The following is a 23,517-nucleotide window of genomic DNA, read 5'->3' as shown; positions in this document are numbered from 1 at the left end:
GCAATGAGTATGTAACTCCCCCTCAGTCACAATGCCCCAAACTACAGCATAACACTGCCTTTCTCATGAAGCATGCACACTGGCCAAGCCTTATCTTTACTTAAAATTCATGATCAACCCAGCCTATTTTATTGTATCTAAAAACATAGCACGGTGTCATGGTGACATTTAACAATGATAAATTTTTGCATCTGTGTGCAATTTATATGGGGAAAAGGGAGGAAAAGGGGCAGAAGATACTAGGCACTATTACTATTACAACCACGATCCTTTATTTTCATGAACAGTAGCTTCGTGTTAACAAACTTTTCTTTTATCTGTGTGGTGCAGTTAATTATATATAAGGTTGTAGCTTATAAACTGTGACTGATCACTGATTGATACAAGATATTTGTATTCAGTGATATACTGGAAATACATGTCACGTGTAATAAATTGTAGATTTTTTAATATATATATACTGGAAAACCCGTAGTGTAATACAAACAATGGAATGAGTAAAGATAACCACTGTACTTATAGTAAAAGCACTGAGTGGTAAGTATGCACAAAAACAAAACTTGGAACATGGTAGCTCAATTTACAAACTCTTCCATATAGTCTGTAAATCACTTAATAAACAGTGAACTTGGAACAAGATGACAAATTGTTTTGCACTCATACTTTCAGGCTGCTGTAGTATAATGACTCAGTTCTTAAAAAAAATTAATTTAATTTTCAATGACTCACCAGTTGGCGAAGAACGAACAGAGCTGAGGATATTCTTGTCAACTAATTCTACAAATGTTTCTCCAGGCTTCTCACTAAAAAGTAAAAGGAAGTACCACTTTAGCATCATCACATTTTAGTGTGTACCACTTCAATGTAACTAATATGATGTTTACCAGCCAAAGAAGTACAATCAATTTATCCACAAAAAGAGAAGTTTACCTATGTTAGAACGGACGAACTGAAAAAATATCACAGTTCCACAAAAACTAATTTAGACACAATTTGTCTTGCAGACATATACCTCCACTTTAATAATGTTCAAAGCTTCTGTGGGAAACCACTGCTAAGGACAAAGGTAAGCACAGCAGGAGAAGATGAGAAGTTTTCATCCTTGACCACATTAAGAAAAAGAAATCACTATTGCAACTTAATATCTCCTAAGTAAACAGTGTTACAAAAGCAAACAAACCTGAAATGATGAGCTCCTATAATCTGTGTGAGATATTTATTTTTCTTGGCTTCAAATGTGTGTTTATCTACAGCCATTGGCTGAAGTCGACCATGTAGTTTTTCAATGGCGCGACAAATATTTGTTAAAACTAATAACATTGCCTTTTTCCCATCTTTAGTTTTTGGAAAATCAGAGGCCATAGCCCTACTTGCAGTAGGAAAATACATTCCCTAATAAAAGCAAACACATGAATAATTATTTAATTGAAGTATCAAGTGGATTTAATATCGTGATGTTGATTTACAAAAGTGACACAATAATAAATACAAGTACGTACTGAAATAACACAAAATGTTGAATTGACAATAAGTACTTCCTTATCAGCTAATGAAAAGTTTTGCTTACAATATATTTATTGTAATGTTCAAAACTGGTGAGATGACCCAGTACGACATGACGTTCACCTTTCTTCTCACATAAAAGACACACATATTTTGCCTCAGTATTGCCAAGTTCATCTGTCAATTCCAACAGATACTCCAGCCCTGCACAAAAGAAAAATTGTTGATAGCTAATCGAAGCAAATACAGCAAGCTTTCTTAAGAATTAGTCATATTGTTAATAGGACTGGAGCAGGAGCAATGGTAGAAGTACAGCATTATAAAATAAGAGAGGTTGTGTATTGTAATGATTTATTTGTTCACACACCTGTCCTCCGCTTCTTAGGTCACCATTATGTGACAACTGAATGTTGCATTTATCACTTGTCACCTAATGGCATATTGAAAAACTGAAAACTAGTTTATGAAAATTACAAAATGTTCCTTCTTTTGTAATTATCATCATGATCTACCAAACACTGACGTGCAATTGAATTAATGTTTTAAGACATGCTATCCAAATAAATGAAATCATTGTGATAGCTGCTGTTGCTACCAGTAACTAAATGTATTATGTTCAACTCAATTGAATAATATGGAGAATCATATGTACAATGAGGTCTAACACCAAAGAGAAGCAAAAATTAATTCAAATCAAGTCAATGACAAGGAATCAGTAACTTAATTAATTTTATACTGAGCAATAATTGTTGCTGTACTAACCAATTAAAGGTTTATCTTTGACCTTGTCGAGTTCCGACTGGATCTGAGTAATTCGCCGCACTTTATCTTCAAAACCTGGAGGAACAGGTTCCCCAGGTGCCAATTGTGGGAAATCATCTGGAAAAAAAAAAAATACATTTTATGCTGGGATTCTGATATAAAAGTGTAATCAACAAACTATTTTAACTTTAAAATGATATAATATCAAATTCATCACACCAAATAGGATTTCTAGTAAGTAACTGGACTGAAAGGTCCTGCAGTCCAGAAGTAGCCTTATTCCACTCATGTTCCTGAAAACATTGTTCCAATTCCATATTCTAAGAAAATAATACTGTAATATACACTCTAAGCTAAAGTTTTTCTTACTGGTGTACCCAGTTGCTTAATTGTGGATTTCTAATGATTTCTTGTAAATCAATTTGAGCCAATAGACTGATAGTTACCAAACAAGTATCCAAATCAAGGATGCTGCATTAATGAATGATTGGAGTATTCATCGTTGGGGTTAATTGTCTTCATACTAAACTATTTTAAAACAAATAAGGTTAATACATTTAAAATTTGTGTTTTAAATGGTGAAAGTTATAATTTAAATTAGATTCACTCTGGCACATTATTGTGAGTCTTCTTGCCACAGGAGGTTCACATGTCTAATGGTAAAGTGTCTTGAGTCATATTAAAATTACTTCATCTTGCTTCAGAGACGAGGAGGAGGATGTTACAGCTAGATGATTGGTTTTACATGAAGCTTGTTTTTCAAATATGAGCACTCTCCCTCCCCTTTCAGCGTCATCCTGTCCCTCAGTAGCAAGTTGGCTGAATTAAGGTGGTAGTGGTGGTGGTGGTGGTGGTGGTGGTGGTGGGCAATAGTACTTCTAAATGCAACGATTTATAAGAGGTTCATATGCAGCTTCATTTTCATGTGTGCAGTACTAGGCATAATGACACTTCCTTCCTCTAAAAAAAAAAAATAAGTCATGGATTGTCTGGAACTCTTTAGGAGCTGGACACTTGTGACAGATAGCCTAAGGCACACTTTCAGTCTCTGAGCAGACGAGGAATTCAGTGGCAGAAGTGCATCTCATCTGCTCCAGTGTCCTATTTTTCAAAAATAATTCTGTGTAACATAAAGTAAATTAATCGTGAGATAAATATAGGAAATACAATAATGCAGCTGACAGACTTCCACAACTTAAAATCATCAGTGTAATTTACACTTATTTGTCTTGCTCTAATAAAATTTCGCAGGTAAAAGACTTTAACATGTAATACATCTACATCTAGACTCTGCAAATGACCTTGAGCTGCATGGCAGAGGGCATGTCCCATTGCACCAGTTATTGGAGTTTCTTCCTGTTCCATTCATGTATGGAGTGTGGGGAGAATGACTGTTTGAATGCCTCTGTGCGTGCAGTAATTATTCTAATCTTATCTTCATGATCCCTATGTGAGTGGTACATAAAGTGGTGTAGTACATTCCCAGATCATTACTTAAAGCCACTTCTTGAAATATTGGTAAAATACTTTCAATAACCTGAAAAATCTAAAATAGTGATCAGCTTCCATATTAACTGGAAAGTGGTATACTATTCCACCCTCAGATAAGAACAACAACAGGACCCACATCAATGTCACCAAGTTGTACGTAACATGAATCCCAAATAGCACTGTTGTTCACAGTCGACTTATTAATATAGGGCATGGGGGAGAGGGGGTGGGGAGCAGGGGGAGAGGGGGTGGGGGCAGGGGGAGAGGGGGTGGGGGCAGGGGGCAGGGGGAGAGGGGGCAGGGGCAGGTGGGAGAGGAGGTGGGAGGGAGGGGGGAAAAGAAGAGGTGAATTTACTGGACTGGCTTGCTTAAGCCCCTAACCTGAATTCCAATGGAGAAGTTGGGGATGTAGCAGAATGTCAGTTGCATGGAATATCAATTTCACAAATACCTAGAAAGAAATTTTCACACTATGCTTCAGGAAAATGAAAACAATTCTTCCCAGAAATCTGAATTTAGAAGAAATCTTTTCCCAATAATTAATGTTTTAACAGTAGCAAATGGATATTCATTATGTTATTAGCTACATCCTTGGTGTTACTGGATTGTTAGCAAATGTCAGAGCCACTGATCACAGCAAATGTATAGCATACCACTGAACTGTCAAAGAACCAAAAACCAATTGCGTTAAGGGCGGATATGAAATCAAATTGTGCACTATGACCCAAGCTATGAGGATGTATGAAGAAATATTTCAAGACAGTACTGCACATCTTGTCTTCATACACATGCTGGTGTCAGCACAACAAAAAAAAGTGGACCTCGTAGCTAAAAATGACTCTAGTAATTCCACATTGTTCCAGGCCATTTGTAGTACTACACATTAACACAGGCAGGTGTAAAGTAGTTGTCATTGTGCATGGTGTGATGTTACAACTGCATCACAGTGTCCCATTAGCAATTTACTTACTCAAAAACACTGCAAAAAATTCACTTTGCAGCGATGGTGTTGACATGATAATAAGTGGTACGATAAAATTCTGTAACTTATCTTTTCCATCAGACGAAAAAAACTGACCTTGTGCATAAATTCCCTGTACAATGAGGTGCAATGTATCTGTCAATTTCATGTCATTTGTGATTTTTGCTTCTGGGTGCATTTTTATAGCACTACGAATAATCTCTGCTTGTGTGGGTTGAGAGATACACAAGATGCCTGAGATGTGGAGGAAGGGGTAGGGAAGGAAGGGGAAAAGAGAGCAGAATAGGGACGAGAGTGGGTGAACAAGCTGTTATGCTGCTTGTGGGACAACCTTGTGCACTACCATAGGCAGCCCTACATACATCATCTTCCCCTGCCTCTATCCTGCAATTCCTGCCCATCCCCACCCCACGTGTCTTCTGTACCCTGACTACCCATCCTACCAGAGATCAATGCTCACAGCAGTCAGGTCATAGTGCCGTGAGATGACAAGAGGTTATGTGACAGGTGTGTGCGTTTTTCTAAATCTGAAAGAGGATTTTATCCAATGTCTTAGTCTGCTTTTCAATGTGTGTGTCTGTCACTCGTTGGCTCCTCTATATGGTAGTAGCAATCTATCCTACACAGTAGTGGAGCAGGTGTAAACTTTACTGAAAACACACTACTTCATTTGTTTATCAAAAAAGTTAGGCAATACGTTCTCTGTGAAAAAAGGTTCACTCAGGATATCATAAAAGACGATATAAAGGTACTGGAACATATGGGCATATTAATTCTTTCACATGGTCACTATGGCTGTCTAAGCATTTGATCCATCAGCAAACCAATCTTTTGAAACAGACACAAAATAAATATAGGTCCAGGTCTAGGGGCCTTGTAACGGCAACCTCCTGTATGTCAACACTGGTTCTGAAGTGGCAACCAGGTAGGTGCTTAGAAGAACTTTAATTGTCTGAAATGATAAAAATCACATGGTGCAAGATCCGGGCTGTATGAAGGATGTTCCAATACAGTCTATTAGAAATGCTGGACCAAATCACACATAACTGACACTGTATGATGTCAAGCATTGTTGTGCAATTAATGTCACATTTCCAAACGAGTAAAAGTCATTTCCTCCTAATCATCTTCTGCAGTCATTCCAGCATGGCACAGTAACTGACAGTAGTCGTCATCTCTTAACAGACAAGGAAATTAGCCAGCAGCACACATTACACGCCCCAAAGGACTATGGCAGAGCTTTCTTGACTGATGTTGGGGAGACGAGGGGTGTCTCCATAACACTGGTGCACACACGTTTAATCCTTGTGAAAATAAGGTACACGAATGGAATACCCTCTGTTGATACTGCATTATGTGCTTCACTTAGTTTTATTTTCATCTCAGTGAGTAGACTTCTTCCAGTAGTCCAACAAGTTGTGCTTGACATTCACTACACTGCCAATGGAAACGATGAGTTCATCTGTAGTCTGCATCACATGAATGTGATGACTGACTTGAATTAACTCTTCAACACAGCAGGAGAGGAAGGGGAAAGGATAGTTATATAGTTATGGAGAATCAAGGATAATCAGTAACTTACTGAAGGTAACAACTAGCTTTTCCGAATATAGTTCATTAAAGCAAAAGAGACTCATGTGAAAATTATATTCACTCCTTGTCTGTGTTTCCTTAATCTCATCAAAAACTTCACACTGATCATGATAATGTAAAATATTGAGTAGTGCTAATATACTCATTACCGATTGTTGTCATTTGTGACTGTGACTGTGATGGTGGTTATCAACAGTAATATGTGATGGCATCAAAGCTCATGCAGTAGCATTTGATTTGCCACAGGGGTAAATGTTGCTCTGGAAGAAACACTCTGCGATGTTCTTCCTTATGAGGCTGGAATACACATGGGGCCTATTTAATCACTGACTACTTGTGGAATGTGCTCATGCAGGGTGTATACACGGACAAGAAAGAAAAATTCCCAGATTTTTTTCAGGAATTATCAGCTAAAAATACACTTTTCCCCCAGGTGAAAATACGCTATACCCTGGGTGAAGGTACAAATTCCCAGGTTAAGCAATAATATACTTTCCCTCATAGTTGTAAAACTTATCAATCCTTTCATTCATAAAGGTCTTATACGCTGGCAGGAAAAGAAGCCCAGCAAAAAACAAAAGGTTTGGGAAAGAGCTTTGATGCACAGCAACGTGTACAGTGCTCATGTCATACGGTCTCGCCAGCCAATGTCAGCAGATATTCAGAGCATGGGATACATGATGTGGTCAGCCAATAACAATATCACAGTTAGGTAGCACAAACAAACAAAGAAGAAAAGTTAAATGTTTAAATTAATACATATACGGTACACCTGCAAGAAAAGCCAAGCTTTCACATACAATATTGGCTGTCAAATTATTATTATTATTATTATTATTATTATTACTTTTTAAAAGTATAACTATATTTTCTGACATTGTTATTGCATAATCTTTACTCCATGAAAGAACAAAAATAAATATGAGAAACTAACTCTGAAGCTTGGTCTTCTGTTCAGCATGTACAGGGCTATTACAAATGATTGAAGCGATTTCATAAATTCACTGTAGCTCCATTCATTGACATATGGTCACGACACACTACAGATACGTAGAAAAACTCATAAAGTTTTGTTCGGCTGAAGCCGCACTTCAGGTTTCTGCCACCAGAACGCTCGAGAGCGCAGTGAGACAAAATGGCGACAGGAGCCGAGAAAGCGTATGTCGTGCTTGAAATGCACTCACATCAGTCAGTCATAACAGTGCAACGACACTTCAGGACGAAGTTCAACAAAGATCCATCAACTGCTAACTCCATTCGACGATGGTACGCGCAGTTTAAAGCTTCTGGATGCCTCTGTAAGGGGAAATCAATGGGTCGGCCTGCAGTGAGCGAAGAAACGGTTGAACGCGTGCGGGCAAGTTTCACGCGTAGCCCGCAGAAGTCGTCGAATAAAGCAAGCAGGGAGCCAAACGTATCACAGCCGTCGGTTTGGAAAATCTTACGGAAAAGGCTAAAGCAGAAGCCTTACCGTTTACAATTGCTACAAGCCCTGACACCCGATGACAAAGTCAAACGCTTTGACTTTTCGGCGCGGTTGCAACAGCTCATGGAAGAGGATGCGTTCAGTGCGAAACTTGTTTTCAGTGATGAAGCAACATTTTTTCTTAATGGTGAAGTGAACAGACACAATGTGCGAATTTGGGCGGTAGAGAATCCTCACGCATTCGAGCTCGCATCAACGATGCTTTCGAACTCATTGATGGGGACATGCTGCGCCGAGTGTGGGAGGAACTTGATTATCGGCTTGATGTCTGCCGAATCACTAAAGGGGCACATATCGAACATTTGTGAATGCCTAAAAAAACTTTTTGAGTTTTTGTATGTGTGTGCAAAGCATTGTGAAAATATCTCAAATAATAAAGTTATTGTAGAGCTGTGAAATCGCTTCAATCATTTGTAATAACCTTGTATAATGCTTGAACATGTATGTAACACAAATGTTCCACCAATATTTTAAATAGTGGCATAAATGGCTGATCTTCTGGGCCCAAAACTTTTCTAAGTAGCTGGTCCTCAGTGAATGAGAGTCAAGTGTTCCACCATGATATAGGAAATATATCACACATTCTCACATGTAACTTAATTCATCTTAAGTAGAAGGAAATTTATAAAAACATGTTTTAAAACTACCATTTACAATATTTCCTCGCAATCTGTTAGAAATATATACAGCTATGAAATTACACTCACTGAAAGCAGTTTGTTGTGCTGCATAGTATTTGTCCTAAAGCTTTTGGCACAATTCAATGTCGGCAGACGCTTGCGTGTGCACTGTGTTTGGTTGTTGCAAAGGTGCATTTTCTTGGTAACTAAAATTTTATTTTGCTGCTATTTTTTCATTTATGTTTTATTCCTGCAGTAGCAGACTAAAGTAAAATTCTTTACATGAGTGCACACTGTTTGTCTGAAAGAACAGACACAACACAGAATCCGCAGCTGTGAAACATTATGTGTAAATTGAAAGGGGAGGACTAATGTCAGCTGCAGCGGTACATTGAGCAGAATCAGTGGCAACGAGTGCAAATGTGTATACCGAACCAGGATTCAAACCCGGAATCTCCTGCTTACTAGCAGACATGGTAAACACTTCACCATTCAGGACACAGCGTTATCGCAACTGCAAGGCTTATCTCAGCACGCCTCACGGCCGATCCACACTCCCATCGAGCGCCACCTATCCACAGTCCATGTCCATTACACTACTGTTCGCTACTCACAGATTCTCCACAGATCAACGTATTTGTGCATTTGCACTGAAGAAAGAGAATCCATTGCCCAGCCAGGCTTATCAGTTATGTATATAAGCACTTGTCACTGCTGATTCCGCTTAATGTCCCACTGCAGCTGACAGCAGTGATCCCCCTTCAATATACCTGTACGTTCTTTGTTAGAGTATCAATTCCCACATACTGCAATAACTGTTTAAGCCTCAATAATATCCTACAAGCACATATGCACATGTTTGCGGGGGAGGAAGGCATTTTAATTCATACTGTTGTCATTCTTTCATGGTATTCTATCATTAACAAACTTCTGCATTGAAAGAATGATTTAACTATTCTCTTCTATGCTTTTAAGGTCAAAATGTTTATAGAGGCACACTAATTAGTAAGAATGAACAATAAATTAAGATGCGTACTGCAAGAGGCATGTGAGCTGTTTTGTGAGGTATTTATTTTTAAATGCTAACTACTACAACAAAATTTAATGGATTACAACCTCTTAATCAAGGGCAATCCTTGCTCATGGCAGAGTCTTTGAAGAGGGCGAACTGTTAAACAGTTTACAGTATTTTGTTCGAAGGGGGATGTTAACACACAGAGTCTTATGCAAGTCTTTTGTATCCAAGGGGAAAAAGGGGTAAGTTTGAGAGTAAGATGGACTCTCACAGTCAGGAGAACCCACACAGTCAGAGAAAAAAGCCAACACAGTTGGAGAGAAAATTCATTTCAGTCATGCACTTGGCAGTGAAGGGGTGCCAAAATGGCTGAGGATGAAACACTAATAAACTCACCTGGTACTTCTGGCACTAACTGAATTTCATCGCACTAAAATAAACTGCATTGCACTCAGTAATGCTGGTGCTGATACCGGGGCATGGACTGTCTGACCGGCATCAGACTCTGTACAACTGAAACCAATGGAAATCGCCTCGAGGAAACACAGCTCTTGAAGGCAGCATGAAAGATGTGGTATCACTTGTCTCATTAACTGGACTGCGGGAAACTGTGGAAACTGGACGTGGGTGCAAAATTCTGCTGTCAGCAGGTACTATGGTGAAGTGCGGCAATTAACTACGGGACAAGATGTCGGGAACACAGCAGGAGCAGAGACTGGCTGACTGACAGTTCGGCGTGTGTGACCACCGGAAAGCAAAGTAGTCTAAGGTCTACTTGTGGCAGTAGGACCAGCAGAGGTGCTGGGGAGATGCGGTGGTACCTTGGCCGGCAAGAGCTTCATCGATTGCTGTTTTTTGTTCAGAGCAGCACATCGTCTACTGCTACAAGTGGTGGTGAATGGAATGAGTTGCCACACAGTTACCCTCTTCCCAGAGGGAAAACACCAGTGCCAGCCAAGCAGAGGAGTGTTTGGAGCTGGCTGAGGATGCTTGCTGAGGGACACGTAAGTTTGCTCGAGCGAGTGCAGTAGTTTCTGGTGAGAGGCAGGGCATGGGCAGCTCCTGTGCATGGCACTGGAAGTGTTTGAAACAGCTTCGCTAATCCAATGGTGCAGGTGATAGTGGTGGTAATGGTGGTGGTGGTGGTGGTGGTGGCAGCACTGTGCCATGAGTGGCAGGCACATGTGGGGGCAGGGAAGCATCTACATTGGCCGGAGGCTGCATAAAAGGCAGTGTATTGGTGACATCATGGTCCAAGGCACTGGAAGGAGTGTCACACATGTAGTTGGACAGCAACGGACCGGGGGACCACGGTGTGTTAGACAGCGTGTTGGTCAGTGGCACATTGCAAATAGTATAGAGGCAGAGTTTGCCTGTGTCTTATCAGATGCAGTGTTGGTGGTGCTGCAACTGGGGCCAGTAGCACGCAGGGACAACTCCGCCTTGGCAGTGCTGTGCTTGTTGGCTAGAGGTGACTCCAGGACACAGGCTTACTTGAGCCTGTCTATGGAGATGGTTGTTGCAGTCCCATTCAGATGAATGGAGAATGTCTTGTCCCCACATTGCAACAAGAAGTGTGGGCCCAAATACTGTGGGCAGAGCAGTGGCTGGTATGTGTCAACCAAACATGACTTGTGTGCATGCTGTGAGCTCACCGCGATATTGGGGAGGGGCAATTTTGGTTGCAGCTGGGGCATGAAGCTTTGGAGCAGCTGCACAAAACCTGGAATGATGCTATCACGAGGAAGTGTAATTGCTTCCCAAAAATCGCCGAGACTGGCAAGCGGCTGCCCACATACCAGCTCAGTGACAGAAGTTCCCAGGTCGGTTTTGTGTGCAATCCACAGGCCTAGATGTACCAGGGGTAGACCAGCAGACCACTTGGCAGAATAACATATAAGCCTTTAAATGTGCATGGTGGAAATTGGAGCCACAGGTACCTGTCAGAGATTGGAAGAGGGCGAAGGTGAACTTGCACCCACGATCTGTAGTGACATCATGCGGCATCCAAAGTGGGACAGCAAGACCAAACAACAAACAGTACAGCCATAGATTCAGCTGAAAGGTTGGGGATAGGGTGACCTACAGCCAGAGCATAACTCACCGCTGTCGAAAAAGGGTAGAGGGCTGACAATGTCATGATGTATGTGTATGAACTGGTGTTGTGTGGGGAGGAAAGTGGCCATGGGAGAGTGACCTTGGCATGCTGACATGGTATAAAGGACCGGGCCCAGTTGCTGCAGTCGTGTTGAATGTCTGGCCAGACAAAACACTGTTTCAAATGGGTGGCAGAAGTGCAAATGTCTGCATGTTCAAAGCCATGGATGCAATTAAAAGCCTGTTTCTGGAAGGTGGGAGGGAGAAAGGGATGGGAACGATCATTGGAACTGTCTGGTTGTGAAGGATCCACAAGAACATAAACCAGTTTTTATGGTTGGAGGCAGGTATGGATCTTAGATGGAGGCTGAGGCCAGAGACAGTGTTCTGAAGGGCTTGGTTTAGGTCAGATCACCTTCTTGAGCATTCAACAGAGCATTGTGGTCTAAGGGTTGGGTGAAGGCGCAGGAGCGGCTAAGGCAATCTGCCATAATGTTATCGAAGACTCAATATGTCGGATGCCTGTATACCTGTAGCCTAAACTGCTGGGGTAAGATCTGGTCTATGTCTTTACTGTAAAATCTGGAGACAAGGGGGCAGTGGTCTGTACAGATCATAGAGACATGTCCCTCGACTGAAGGTTGGAAATAGCGGATGGCTTCGTGGACTGTGAGCAGCTTGCAGTTGCATGTGCAATAGTCATATTGTGCATCAGAGAGCTTGGAAAAAAAGGAGGCAAGCCATTGCCAGATGTCCACGCACTGCTGTGGCATGGCCCCAACAGCCATCTGGCTCACTTCCACCACTATAGCGAGGGGGGCAGTAGGGTGGGGGTGCGCCAAAACGGGCCACATGGTGAGGTCCTGTTTTGTTTTTTCAAAGTTCTCAATCATGGCCCGAGCCGAAGGGGCTAGTTTAGTATCTTTTTTTTTACTGCCATGGAATGAGGGGTCCTTTGCTGGCAAAGGCATCCGTAAGATGTTGACGGAAGCTGGCGAAATGCCAGAGGCTTTTGTAGGCAGTAGGGCGTGGAAAGACCATACTGCCTCTTCTGTCTAGGAGAGGGGTGGGATCTGGTGGCAGAGACCAGTGGATGGACCTAACAGAGGCGCTGTCGATTAAACGACGCTTTGCCAAGTCTACTAGAATTGGTATGACATGGAATTCAGCACTCAGAATGTGGTTGGTAACGTCCGCAACTGTGAAGGTCTATGGGGGTTTGCACTGAAGGCTAAATTGAGCAAGAAGGTATGCACACTGTAAGTAGGGATGGCTGAATTAAAGGTGATGGTGATGAGGAGGGGAGAGGAAGGGTAGTTTGTGGGGAAATATGGCTAAGTTGGACCCAGTGTTGATGAGGTAGTGGATAGGGGAACCAGCGCCATTCAAATCCCTATGAAGAGTGAAGAGATAAAGCAAGTGGGTGCACCTACAGCCAGTGGCTGCCAGGGTTTGGAGCCAAGGAGCACGGGAGTCTGCAGTTGGCAGTGTTCTCGCCAAACCACTGGTGGTAACAGCAAGCTGCACCTATTTTATGGTGCTAATTAGAGGGGCAGTTAGAACCATGTTTGTGGGAGTGGCTATTTTCCCCTGGAGGGGGGGGGGGGGGATGGTTGGAGCTCTCAGCACCTGGCGGCAGATGCACGAGATGTAGGCAGGTTACACTGGTAATAAAGGCTGCCATCTCCGAGATCAGGCACATCAGAAACTGGCAGAGGTCGGGGGCCTACATGCTGCTGGCTCGAGCCGCAGAGTGATAGTCAGCTTTCTGCACTGCAGCTGTAGGCAGGAAGGAGTTCAGGGCTTCGATCAGCTTATCAGCCATGACCGTTGTGTCACCTAATGATAAATGGGCATGCAAGGCCAGGGCAGCATGTTGGGGAGCAGGAAGGTACACAAGCCGGCAATTTAAGAGCATGCCCTCAGGGAGGATGTGTGGTTCAGCAAGTTCCTGGATGTGATTTAGCAAGAGGAACAAGAGCAAGTTGCCACATTGCTCAGATGATAACAAATCACCTGCCCGTTGCAGCTCAGGAGACCTGAAGCTGGATATGATGCGCTCTTTTCGTTTATTGTAGTTGCCGAAGGGGGTTGGCTGTAAAATAACAACCTGGACTTGGGTGGATGTGGTCGGGTCGAGGTTGACAACAACCATTCCGAATACTGTTGCACTGCTCGTGACAGAACATCCTGCACTTGAAGAAAGTAAACCACACCGTGAGTCTTGTGGGCTGAAGAAGGCAAAAGGACAGCTATGTGATGGGGAGAGGGTCTGCAGAGTCAGAGTCATGTTGTGCTGGGTACATTACCCTGTTGATCAGCTAGGTGCAAACAGAAACATGCATAGTTCTGAAACTTCAAATGCTCGTAGGTGCTGGGGGTGGGGGGTATTGGGAGGCTGCTGGCTAGAGAGCCCGTAAGGCATGATCACTGCAGGAGTGGGAATGTTTGGCAGTGACATTGTGACTTTCAACAGTGCACATAGCGTGTCATGGTATGCAGGGTGGTGCTGGCAAAGCAATACAGCAGAAAAGAAGATAAGTGGGACATGCAGGGTGTGGATCAAGCAATACAATCTCCACTGTGTGCTGCTGCGGAAAGGAGGATTCAGTATGCCAGATGGTAAAAATGTGTCTTGTTCGAGCATGCAGTGCTGGAGCATGTGTTAGTGCGCACTACCTGCTCAGTGAGCAGTGAGGGTAGGTGAGGATCGGCACTGTGAGCCGAGAGCATTGTGGAGGAGTGCAGGAAGGGGTGGTGGTGCATGCAGAGGGTGGGGGATGCGAGTGGAGAATGGTGCAAGGACAGGAAGCAGTGAGTGGGAGAGCAACTGGGATGCCTCCAGTTGACCTACCGGAGTGATTTTGCAACTGAGTGGGGTGTGCCAAGCGGAACAATAAAATAGAAAAACCAGCATGTTTTGGTAATGAGACACTGCACCTTGGTTTAGAGGGGTCACCACAGAAGGAATGATTTAAAACTTCCCTTCTAAGCTCCTGAGGGCAAACACATTTATAGAGGCACGATAATTAGTAAGGACAAACAATAAATTACGATGCATAATGCAAGAGCCACCTGAGTTGGTTTGTGAGACATATATTTTTTAAAGTTAACTAATACAGCAAAATTTGATGGATTATATAGCACTTGTCTCATTAACCGCACTACAAGAAATTGTGGAAACTGAATGCGGGTGTGAAATCCTGCTGTCAGCATGAACTCCAGCAAAGTGTGGCAGCTAATGATGCAAGCCACATGATGTTGCATGGGACGAGCTGCCGAGAGCATGGTCGGGAGATGTCTCATCGAAGCAGGAACAGAGACTGGTTGAGCGACAGTTCAGCACGCATGGTCCCCGGAAAGAATGGCAGTCTCAGATCTACCTATGGTGGTTGCCACTGGCACGAGGAGGTGGGGAGGGAGGAGGGGGGCGGGGGGTTATGCGGTGGTACCTTATCTGGCAGGAGCTTCGTTGGGAACTGATTTTTGGTCTGTGCAACACATTGTCTACTGCTACATGTGGAGGTGAAAAGAAGGAGTCACCACAGTATAAATTAAAGAGGCGGAATGAGAAATGGATTCCGTATAGCAATGGCACTGGGAATGTGGTACGCAACAGGACAGATGTAAATAATGCATAATAAAAAACAAAACAGGTAATTGAAGAAAAATATATGAGTCTTCAAACTGCTAACACAGTAAAAAGTCTGACATAAAATGTCTTACAGTATCTCAAAGCACCATTTTTTTATATGTTAAAATTTTTAGGGTAATAACATTTGGGGTTTCTTCAACTGACTATTTTCAATGTAATGTCAGAAATCAAAATAAAAGACATTTCAATGTAACCTATGAAATCCAAGAAATGTTGAAGTAACAGTGTCTGATTACAAATGAAATAGTTTAAACAGTATCATCATCATCTCTCATCACAAACCACAAGGCATTAAGCAACCTGCTTATAACTCACCCTAGCAAGCTCATAAGACATGATTATCTACATCTACATCTACATCTACATCTACATCCATAGTCCGCAAGCCACCTGACGGTGTGTGGTGAAAGGTACCTTGAGTACCTCTGTCGGTTCTCTCTTCTATTCCAGTCTCATATTGTTCGTGGAAAGAAGGATTGTCAGTATGCCTCTGTGTAGGCTCTAATCTCTCTGATTTTATCCTCATGGTCTCTTCGTAAGAAATACGTAGGAGGGAGCAATATACTGCTTGACTCCGCGGTGAAGGTACATTCTCGAAACTTCAACAAAAGCCCGTACCGAGCAACTGAGCGTCTCTCCTGCAGAGTCTTCCACTGGAGTTTATCTATCATCTCCGTAACACTTTTGTGATTACTAATGATCCTGTAATGAAGCACGCTGCTCTCCGTTGGATCTTCTCTATCTCCTCTATCAACCCTAACTGGTATGGATCCCACACAGGTGAGCAGATTCAAGCAGTGGACGGACAAGTGTACCATAACCTACTTCCTTTGTTTTCAGATTGCATTTCCTTAGGATTCTTCCAATGAATCTCAGTCTGGCATCTGCTTTACCGACGATCAACTTTATATGATAATTCCATTTTAAATCACTCCTAATACCTACTCCCAGATAATTTATGGAATTAACTGCTTCCAGTTGCTGACCTGCTATATTGTAGCTAAATGATAAGGGATCTTTCTTTCTATGTATTCGCAGCACATTACACTTGTCTGCATTGAGATTCAATTGCCATTCCCTGCACCATGCGTCAATTCGCTGCAGATCCTCCTGCATTTCAATACAATTTTCCATTGTTACAACCTCTCGATATACCACAGCATCAGCCACAAAAAGCCTCAATGAACTTCCGATGTTATCCACAAGGTCATTTATGTATATTGTGAATACCAACGGTCCTACGGCACTCCCCTGCGGCACAGCTGAAATCACTCTCACTTCGGAAGACTTCTCTCCATTGAGAATGACATTTTGCCTTCTGTTATCTAGGAACTCTTCAATCCAATCACACAATTGGTCTGATAGTCCATATGCTCTTACTTTGTTCATTGAACAACTGTGGGGAACTGTATCGAACACCTTGCGGAGGTCAAGAAACACGGCATCTACCTGGGAACCTGTGTCTATGGCCCTCTGAGTCTCATGGACGAATAACGCGAGCTGGATTTCACACAATCGTCTTTTTCGAAACCCATGCTGATTCCTACAGAGTAGATTTCTAGTCTCCAGAAAAGTCATTATACTCTAACATAATACATGTTCCAAAATTCTACAACTGATCCACGTTAGAGATACAGGCCTATAGTTCTGCACATCTGTTCGACATACCTTCTTGAAAACGGGGATGCCCTGTGCCCTTTTCCAATGCTTGGAACGCAGAACACTGCTGCAAGAAGGGGGGCACTGCTGCAAGAAGGGGAGCAAGTTCCTTCGCATACTCTGTGTAAAATCGAACTGGTATCCCATCAGGTTCAGCGGCCTTTCCTCTTTTGAGCTATTTTAATTGTTTCTCTCTCCCTCTGTCGTCTATTTCAATATCTACCATTTTGTCATTATGTTGATCAGATGATGATATTGTTGAAACTTGTCATGGAATAATAAAGTGGTCTTGTTTTCTTTATCCACATTCCTTTTCAAGAGATTTGCTTTACATTAATGCTAATACTTTGGGTAATTCTGTCAGCAGCTGAATTTAGAGATTCCATTATGCTCTTGATATATGGTTTTCTTTTATGGTACAACTTCACTTCTGCATGATTTGTGTTGGGAATACCTGCTAGGTTTCTGAAGTGCCATAAGAAGTACAAAATATTTGTATTACGCACATTTTCTTTTTTAACAATGAGATACTGTAAGACATTTTTAACAGAATTTTACCCAAATCACTTTCACTTCTAATTAATTTCTCTCTCATGCCACAGCCAAAACAAAATTTTAAGTCTCTATGACAATTTCAGTATATCACTTACCATCATACTCTTCTCGTTCTATTCTGGGGAAAAATGCCTTTGGGTGTGAAGGTAATAAAAGCTTTTGTTGGTGTTTCTTTCCCTTAATATGCAGATGCAAGTTTCCAAACCCGACAACATAAATGTCACACATATGGCAATGCCAGCGAATGACATTATCGCCCTCTGATGTCGAAAACAGATGTCCATATGTACCATCATCAAGTTTCACCTTCTGACTCAGCAGACGCCTTTCTTCTAGTTCTTGATTCTAAAATATAATTCAACATAAGTATTAACACAAAAAGCTGTGAATGCAAATTGACTTTGTTAATACAATGGCTATAACACAACATTCTGCAGTATCAACTAACGTTTAAAAACGGCATGGGTTTCAATTACGTGCAAACACCATTTCAACTGCAAACGTTACTTGTATTAAACGAATAACCCTTAACATAAAAAATTTTCATCTTTTTCAGCAGTAAATCGAGCAAATACCTTTTGATGAGCGACCTAAAATACGGATCTACCATCAGTAGGAGACAGGATATACTTTGAAAGACAAAATCTGCTAAACTATACTTCCTTGTAACGTTGCTTCCTTATGAGAATGGAATACATGTGAGATATATTTCATCATTTAATGGGGAAGTCAGGGTTTAATACCCGAATAACCTAATTTCATAAATAATGGTATACTCTTTTTTTTTTGTAGGTTATCTTGGTTCCTGTTTTGTCAGTAAGATTGTTATTTATCAGGTTGCGTATAATCTTCTTTTTCCTAGAATTTATTCCACCATATGATGTCCTCTGTTTGACAATTTGACGAATTCATTATATTTAATTTTGTGACTGGATGCCATTCCAGTTACTATAGTCATCTGTTAATCTAGGGCAGAAAAGTCGTAGTAGTGTGTACCCTATAAATGTGAATCTTGTGCACTCTTTCTTTTTCTTTCTTTCTTTTTTTTTTGGGGGGGGGGGGGATGTGGATGCGAGTATTTTGACCCCCCCCCCCAGCCATATTGTATTTAATTGTTTGCTAATTGTATTGTGTATGGCAGAGATTGTGGACAAGCACAGGATGTACTTTAACAAGCATAGAAAATTACCTAATTACCACACACAAGCTGGTCAGTGTTCCAGACCAAAGGTCATTAGCCCACTGCCGATATTTCATCTGTGTCTGGCTGAACAGCCTGCATCACAAGGTAGCATATAGAGTATTAAGATATACGAGCAAGTGCATCAAGTTAAATATAACATAGGAATCGATTACCAACTAGAGATGCCAATTAACACCGGAAAAATCCACAATGTGAATGATAGTGACAAATTAGTAGCAGTAACATAAACATTCACGGTTTAAGTTTCTTAATGATATGAAGAATAAAAATCATAATATGCATATGTACGAGGAAACATTCACCTACATGGAATACAAAGCAATTAATTTAAGCAGGAAAAGAAGAAGAGGTAGAAGACTTTCTTGTAAAATTATGTAACTCATCAAACCTACGATTTTATAATGTGGTTGTGTTGTAACTACTAGGCAGCTACATAGTCACAATTTGTGATTTTCATTAGGAATAAACAAAAACCACTGCAATGGGATTAATGTATATTAACTGAAGTCATGTCTTTTTGACATTATTGATTAGATATCACATCTGGCTACTTCTGGTACTGCATTTCCACAGTCTCAATTCTTCTTAGATAAACCTCAACTATGTAACTGCACCGCTCATCATCATCATCAACAACACAATACAACTGTCTGTCATGCATACCTCCGCTAGCAGAACCACTGGCAGAAACAGTAGCAGCAGTACCTATTCGTCATCATTCTGCTGTTGGATAAATGTTTCCTCCAGACTTCTATATGCACAACAGACTTTGGCTATATGCAGCCATTTTACTTTTGACTAATGTCTAATACCATCTATCCACCTTTGATTAAGTCATATTTTGTGTTTTTCTTAACTTTTGCAAAGCAATAAAAAATTTCCATGGTCCACCTACCATCCACTTTCCTGGGCACAAGTCATTCATTTTGATTATAGCCCTCATCACATTATCCTGTGTGAAGAGGAAGATTGGTTTCTGCATGCAATATATCAGACTGTAATCATGTTAATGTCTTCAACCTGCACGTAAACCTGAATCTCAGGTTGTTGGTGTAATGGTTCAGGGATTCCGGACTGGAGCAGATTCGTTTGCCACGAAGACCTAAGCTGCAGGGAAGGGACCGTTTGATGTGGAATGGGTGGCAGCTGTCATAATGGAGGTACTGTTGCTTGTTGGTGGGTTTGATGTGGACGGACGTGTGAAGCTGGCCATTGGACAGGTGGAGGTCAACGTCAAGGAAAGTGGCATGGGATTTGGAGTAGGACCAGCTGAATCTGATGGAACCAAAGGAGTTGAGGTTGGAGAGGAAATTCTGGAGTTCTTCTTCACTGTGAGTCCCGATCATGAAGATGTCATCAATAAATCTGTACCAAACTTTGGGTTGGCAGGCCTGGGTAACCAAGAAGGCTTCCTCTAGGCGACCCATGAATAGGTTGGCGTAAGAGGGGGCCATCCAGGTACCCATGGCTGTTCCCTTTAATTGTTGGTATGTCTGGCCTTCGAAAGTGAAGAAGTTGTGGGTCAGGGTGAAGCTGGCTAAGGTAATGAGGAAAGAGGTTTTAGGTAGGGTGGCAGGTGATCGGCGTGAAATGAAGTGCTCCATCGCAGCGAGGCCTTGGACGTGCGGAATATTTGTGTATAAGGAAGTGGCATCAATGGTTACAAGGATGGTTTCCGGGGGTAACAGACTGGGTAAGGATTCCAGGCGTTCGAGAAAGTGATTGGTGTCTTTGATGAAGGATGGGAGACTGCATGTAATGGGCTGAAGGTGTTGATCTACGTAGGCGGAGATACGTTCTGAGGGGGCTTGGTAACCAGCTACAATGGGACGGCCGGGATGATTGGGTTTGTGAATTTTAGGAAGAAGGTAGAAGGTAGGGGTGTGGGGTGTTGGTGGGGTCAGGAGGTTGATGGAGTCAGGTGAAAGGTTTTGTAGGGGGCCTAAGGTTCTGAGGATTCCTTGAAGCTCTGCCTGGACATCAGGAATGGGATTACCTTGGCAAACTTTGTATGTAGTGTTGTCTGAAAGCTGACGCAGTCCCTCAGCCACATACTCCTGACGATCAAGTACCACGGTCGTGGAACCCTTGTCCGGCGGAAGAATGACGATGGATCGGTCAGCCTTCAGATCACGGATAGCCTGGGCTTCAGCAGTGGTGACGTTGGGAGTACGATTAAGGTTTTTTAAGAAGGATTGAGAGGCAAGGCTGGAAGTCAGAAATTCCTGGAAGGTTTGGAGAGGGTGATTTTGAGGAAGAGGAGGTGGGTCCCGCTGTGACGGGGGACAGAACTGTTCCAGGCAGGGTTCAATTTGGATAGTGTCTTGGGGAGTTGGATCATTAGGAGTAGGATTAGGATAATTTTTCTTCGTGGCAAAGTGATATTTCCAGCAGAGAGTACGAGTGTAGGACAGTAAATCTTTGACGAGGGCTGTTTGGTTGAATCTGGGAGTGGGGCTGAAGGTGAGGCCTTTGGATAGGACAGAGGTTTCAGATTGGGAGAGAGGTTTTGAGGAAAGGTTAACTACTGAATTAGGGTGTTGTGGTTCCAGATTGTGTTGACTGGAATTTTGAGGTTTTGGGGGGAGTGGAGTTGGAAGTGGGAGGTTGAGTAGATGGGAGAGACTGGGTCTGTGTGCAATGAGAGGAGGTTGAGGTTTGCTGGAAAGAATGTGAAGGGTGAGTGAGTTGCCTTTCCGGAGGTGGGAAACCAGGAGATTGAATAGTTTTTTTAGGTGGAGGGTGGCATGCTGTTCTAATTTGTGGTTGGCCTGTAGGAGGATACTCTGAAAAGCCGTTGTGGATGTGGGAGAGAAAAGTTTGAGGACTTTTATTAAGGATAGGAGTTGAAGGGTGTGTTCATTGGCTGAGTTGATGTGTAGGTGAAGGATTAGGTGGGTGAGGGCAATGGATTGTTCAGTTTGACATTTGAAATGTCTGCTTGTGTCTGTGTATGTGCGGATGGATATGTGTGTGTATGTGAGTGTTTACCTGTCCTTTTTTCCCCCCTAAGGTAAGTGTTTCCGCTCCCGGGATTGGGATGACTCCTTACCCTCTCCCTTAAAACCCACACATATATATATATGTTTGTGTGTCTATCGACCTGCCAGCGCTTTTGTTTGGTAAGTCTCATCATCTTTCTTTATAAGGGACAGGCGGAAAATAGGTAAGAGTGGTACAGTTTTTTTGACATGATTACAATAAAAAGATTGCATTTGTTAGAAATATATATATATATATTCCTCCCAGAGGAATACCAATTTACATTTCTAACAAATGCAATCTTTTTATTGTAATCATGTCAAAACACTGTACCACTCTTACCTATTTTCCACCTGTCTGATTAAAAATCTTACAGACACTATTCAATTTTGATGTGCTTAATGGACTGATAGAAGGATTAATTCAGCATAAAGAGTAGTTACTATTATCTTCCAGAAGTGGCACTGAAACAGGAGCACATCATTTAGTTGTTTTCCAGTGAGTATTTGCTGAACAGTAGAATCGTTATCATTACTTGTGTGGTCAACATGGCAAAACCACATCTACAAAAATTCTTAAACCTGTGACTCTTTAACAACAGAGGATTTTGCAACAAGGTGCTGTACTTTGTGAAAAGAAGTAACAAAATTATCCAAATTAAATAAAAAACAGCAGATGAGAAGGACTGTCGTCTTTAACACTAGTGCCAAACAACACTTACTGATGAAGGAAAGTAAATGACAGTAATTTACTTTTTACGAAAGACAGTCAATTCTGCTTGTGGAGAACAACTGATGGAGACAAAAGAAAGACTTTTTACTAATGGAATCCCTACACACCACCAAAAAACACTACAGCACTTGCTGATGACATGTAAAGGGAACACAGGATCACAGGCAGAGAAGGGTAGACTCAAGTGTCTGCAATAACTGTGTCTTTTATAATTTAACGAATAATGGAAAGAGTGAAGGTAAAAACTCACCACACAGTTAAAATGCTGAGTGTTTGATAAGCATATAATCATAACAAGACTGAAACACTGCAAAGCTTTCAGATGAGTCCCCCATCAGAACTAAGAGCAGATAAGTTGCAGTCTTGGTACAATGTGAACAGCTGGGGCATTACAGCCCTGCAGGTTGTGTGTGTGTGTGTGTGTGTGTGTGTGTGTGTGAAGTCTGAAGAAGAACTTGCCTGAAAGATTTGTAATGTTTTTGGTATTCTACATCACTTCAACTATACAGTGAGTTGTTACCTTCACTCCTTCCATCATCAATATTCCATTATGGTCTTTCCACTGCCATACTTATTTTGCAGCAAATTAGATTTACATTGTGGTGCTGTAGTAACACTGTTCGGCTATTTTGCATGGCTCACTGTAAATTGCATTAAATGTGTAAAATCATCTGCTCTTTCTTCTCTAAGTATTCTTACAGTATTAATACTTTCCTGCAAATATCATATCATTTCTGAAGTCTGTCTGTCAGTGCGATGGGTACTTCCATTACTCATTGTCCAAGTACTTTCCATCGAAATGGAAATATCATCACTTATCCCAAAAACTGATACTGTTACTGCAATACTTTTATGCTAACTGGTGCCTTCCTTCACATTTTTTTCTGCTATGCCCATAAAACAAACAATACAACTTAGCTGTCAGCTTATTTTTTGTTCCCTTTTCTACTTTTAAAAATTTTGTTGTTCAGAGATCTAAGAAGTTACAGATATTTTGCATGAAATATTATGAGATTAAGCAACATTGATATTGAACAGCATTTCATGTTTAATTTTACTGTCTCTGGCAACAGTTTGTCAGGGAGAGAGATTACTAGTTCAGATCCACTAAATAGTATGGGAATGACTGCTCTAGCGCACAAGTAACTGCAGCCCTCGCATTTAATACATAATTAATCTGT

General features: G+C 41.7%; 1 protein-coding gene across 3 annotated transcripts in view; it reads right to left on the bottom strand.

Moving 5' to 3' along the window:
- LOC126236321 (uncharacterized protein CG7065-like) overlaps positions 1-23,517 on the bottom strand; it is an 85,793-nt gene that overhangs the window by 25,485 nt on the left and 36,791 nt on the right. For all 3 annotated transcript variants that reach the window (XM_049945537.1, XM_049945536.1, XM_049945538.1), the window contains 5 exons: positions 17,514-17,763; positions 2,266-2,382; positions 1,568-1,707; positions 1,181-1,392; positions 730-803 (listed from right to left, as the gene is read on the bottom strand). In XM_049945537.1, the coding sequence (XP_049801494.1) occupies positions 730-803; positions 1,181-1,392; positions 1,568-1,707; positions 2,266-2,382; positions 17,514-17,763 (793 nt within the window). The remainder of the gene's footprint in view (positions 1-729; positions 804-1,180; positions 1,393-1,567; positions 1,708-2,265; positions 2,383-17,513; positions 17,764-23,517) is intronic.

Source organism: Schistocerca nitens, chromosome 2, assembly GCF_023898315.1.
Source record: "Schistocerca nitens isolate TAMUIC-IGC-003100 chromosome 2, iqSchNite1.1, whole genome shotgun sequence".
Taxonomy (NCBI): Eukaryota; Metazoa; Arthropoda; class Insecta; order Orthoptera; family Acrididae; genus Schistocerca; species Schistocerca nitens.
The sequence above is the reverse complement of the archived record's forward strand: the minus strand, read 5'-3'. Positions and strand labels throughout refer to the sequence as shown.